Source organism: Terrapene carolina, unplaced genomic scaffold, assembly GCF_002925995.2.
Source record: "Terrapene carolina triunguis isolate 2854851 unplaced genomic scaffold, T_m_triunguis-2.0 Scaffold17796, whole genome shotgun sequence".
Taxonomy (NCBI): Eukaryota; Metazoa; Chordata; order Testudines; family Emydidae; genus Terrapene; species Terrapene triunguis.
Genome location: NW_020682147.1, coordinates 1 through 217, shown reverse-complemented (window position 1 = coordinate 217; position 217 = coordinate 1). Strand labels below are relative to the sequence as shown.

The 217-nt window shown below is 65.4% G+C and overlaps 1 protein-coding gene across 1 annotated transcript in view; it reads right to left on the bottom strand.

Moving 5' to 3' along the window:
• LOC113408534 (cholecystokinin receptor-like) overlaps positions 1-150 on the bottom strand; it is a gene marked incomplete at its 5' end in the record, with an annotated part of 1435 nt that extends 1285 nt beyond the window's left edge. Inside the window, one exon of the mRNA XM_026661822.1 lies at positions 23-150. Coding sequence (XP_026517607.1) covers positions 23-150 — 128 coding nt within the window. The remainder of the gene's footprint in view (positions 1-22) is intronic.
• Positions 151-217: the final 67 nt, after the last annotated feature.

Sequence of the window (217 nt, the reverse complement as noted above, 5' to 3'; positions counted from 1 at the left end):
GGCGTCTCAGGCGCTCACTCACCTGTGGCTTCTCTCTTCACGTCCATCTCGAAGCGGATGCCGCGGTAGAGCTCGCGGGAGATGAGTCCGTAGGCTACGGCCATCACCGTGCCGGGGATGAAGAAGAGGATGAGGAGCAGCAGGATGTACCTGGGGGGTGGAACAGCCCATCACACGGGAGCCCCTCCCCTCCCGGGGCCCTGCTCTGCCCGAGCTC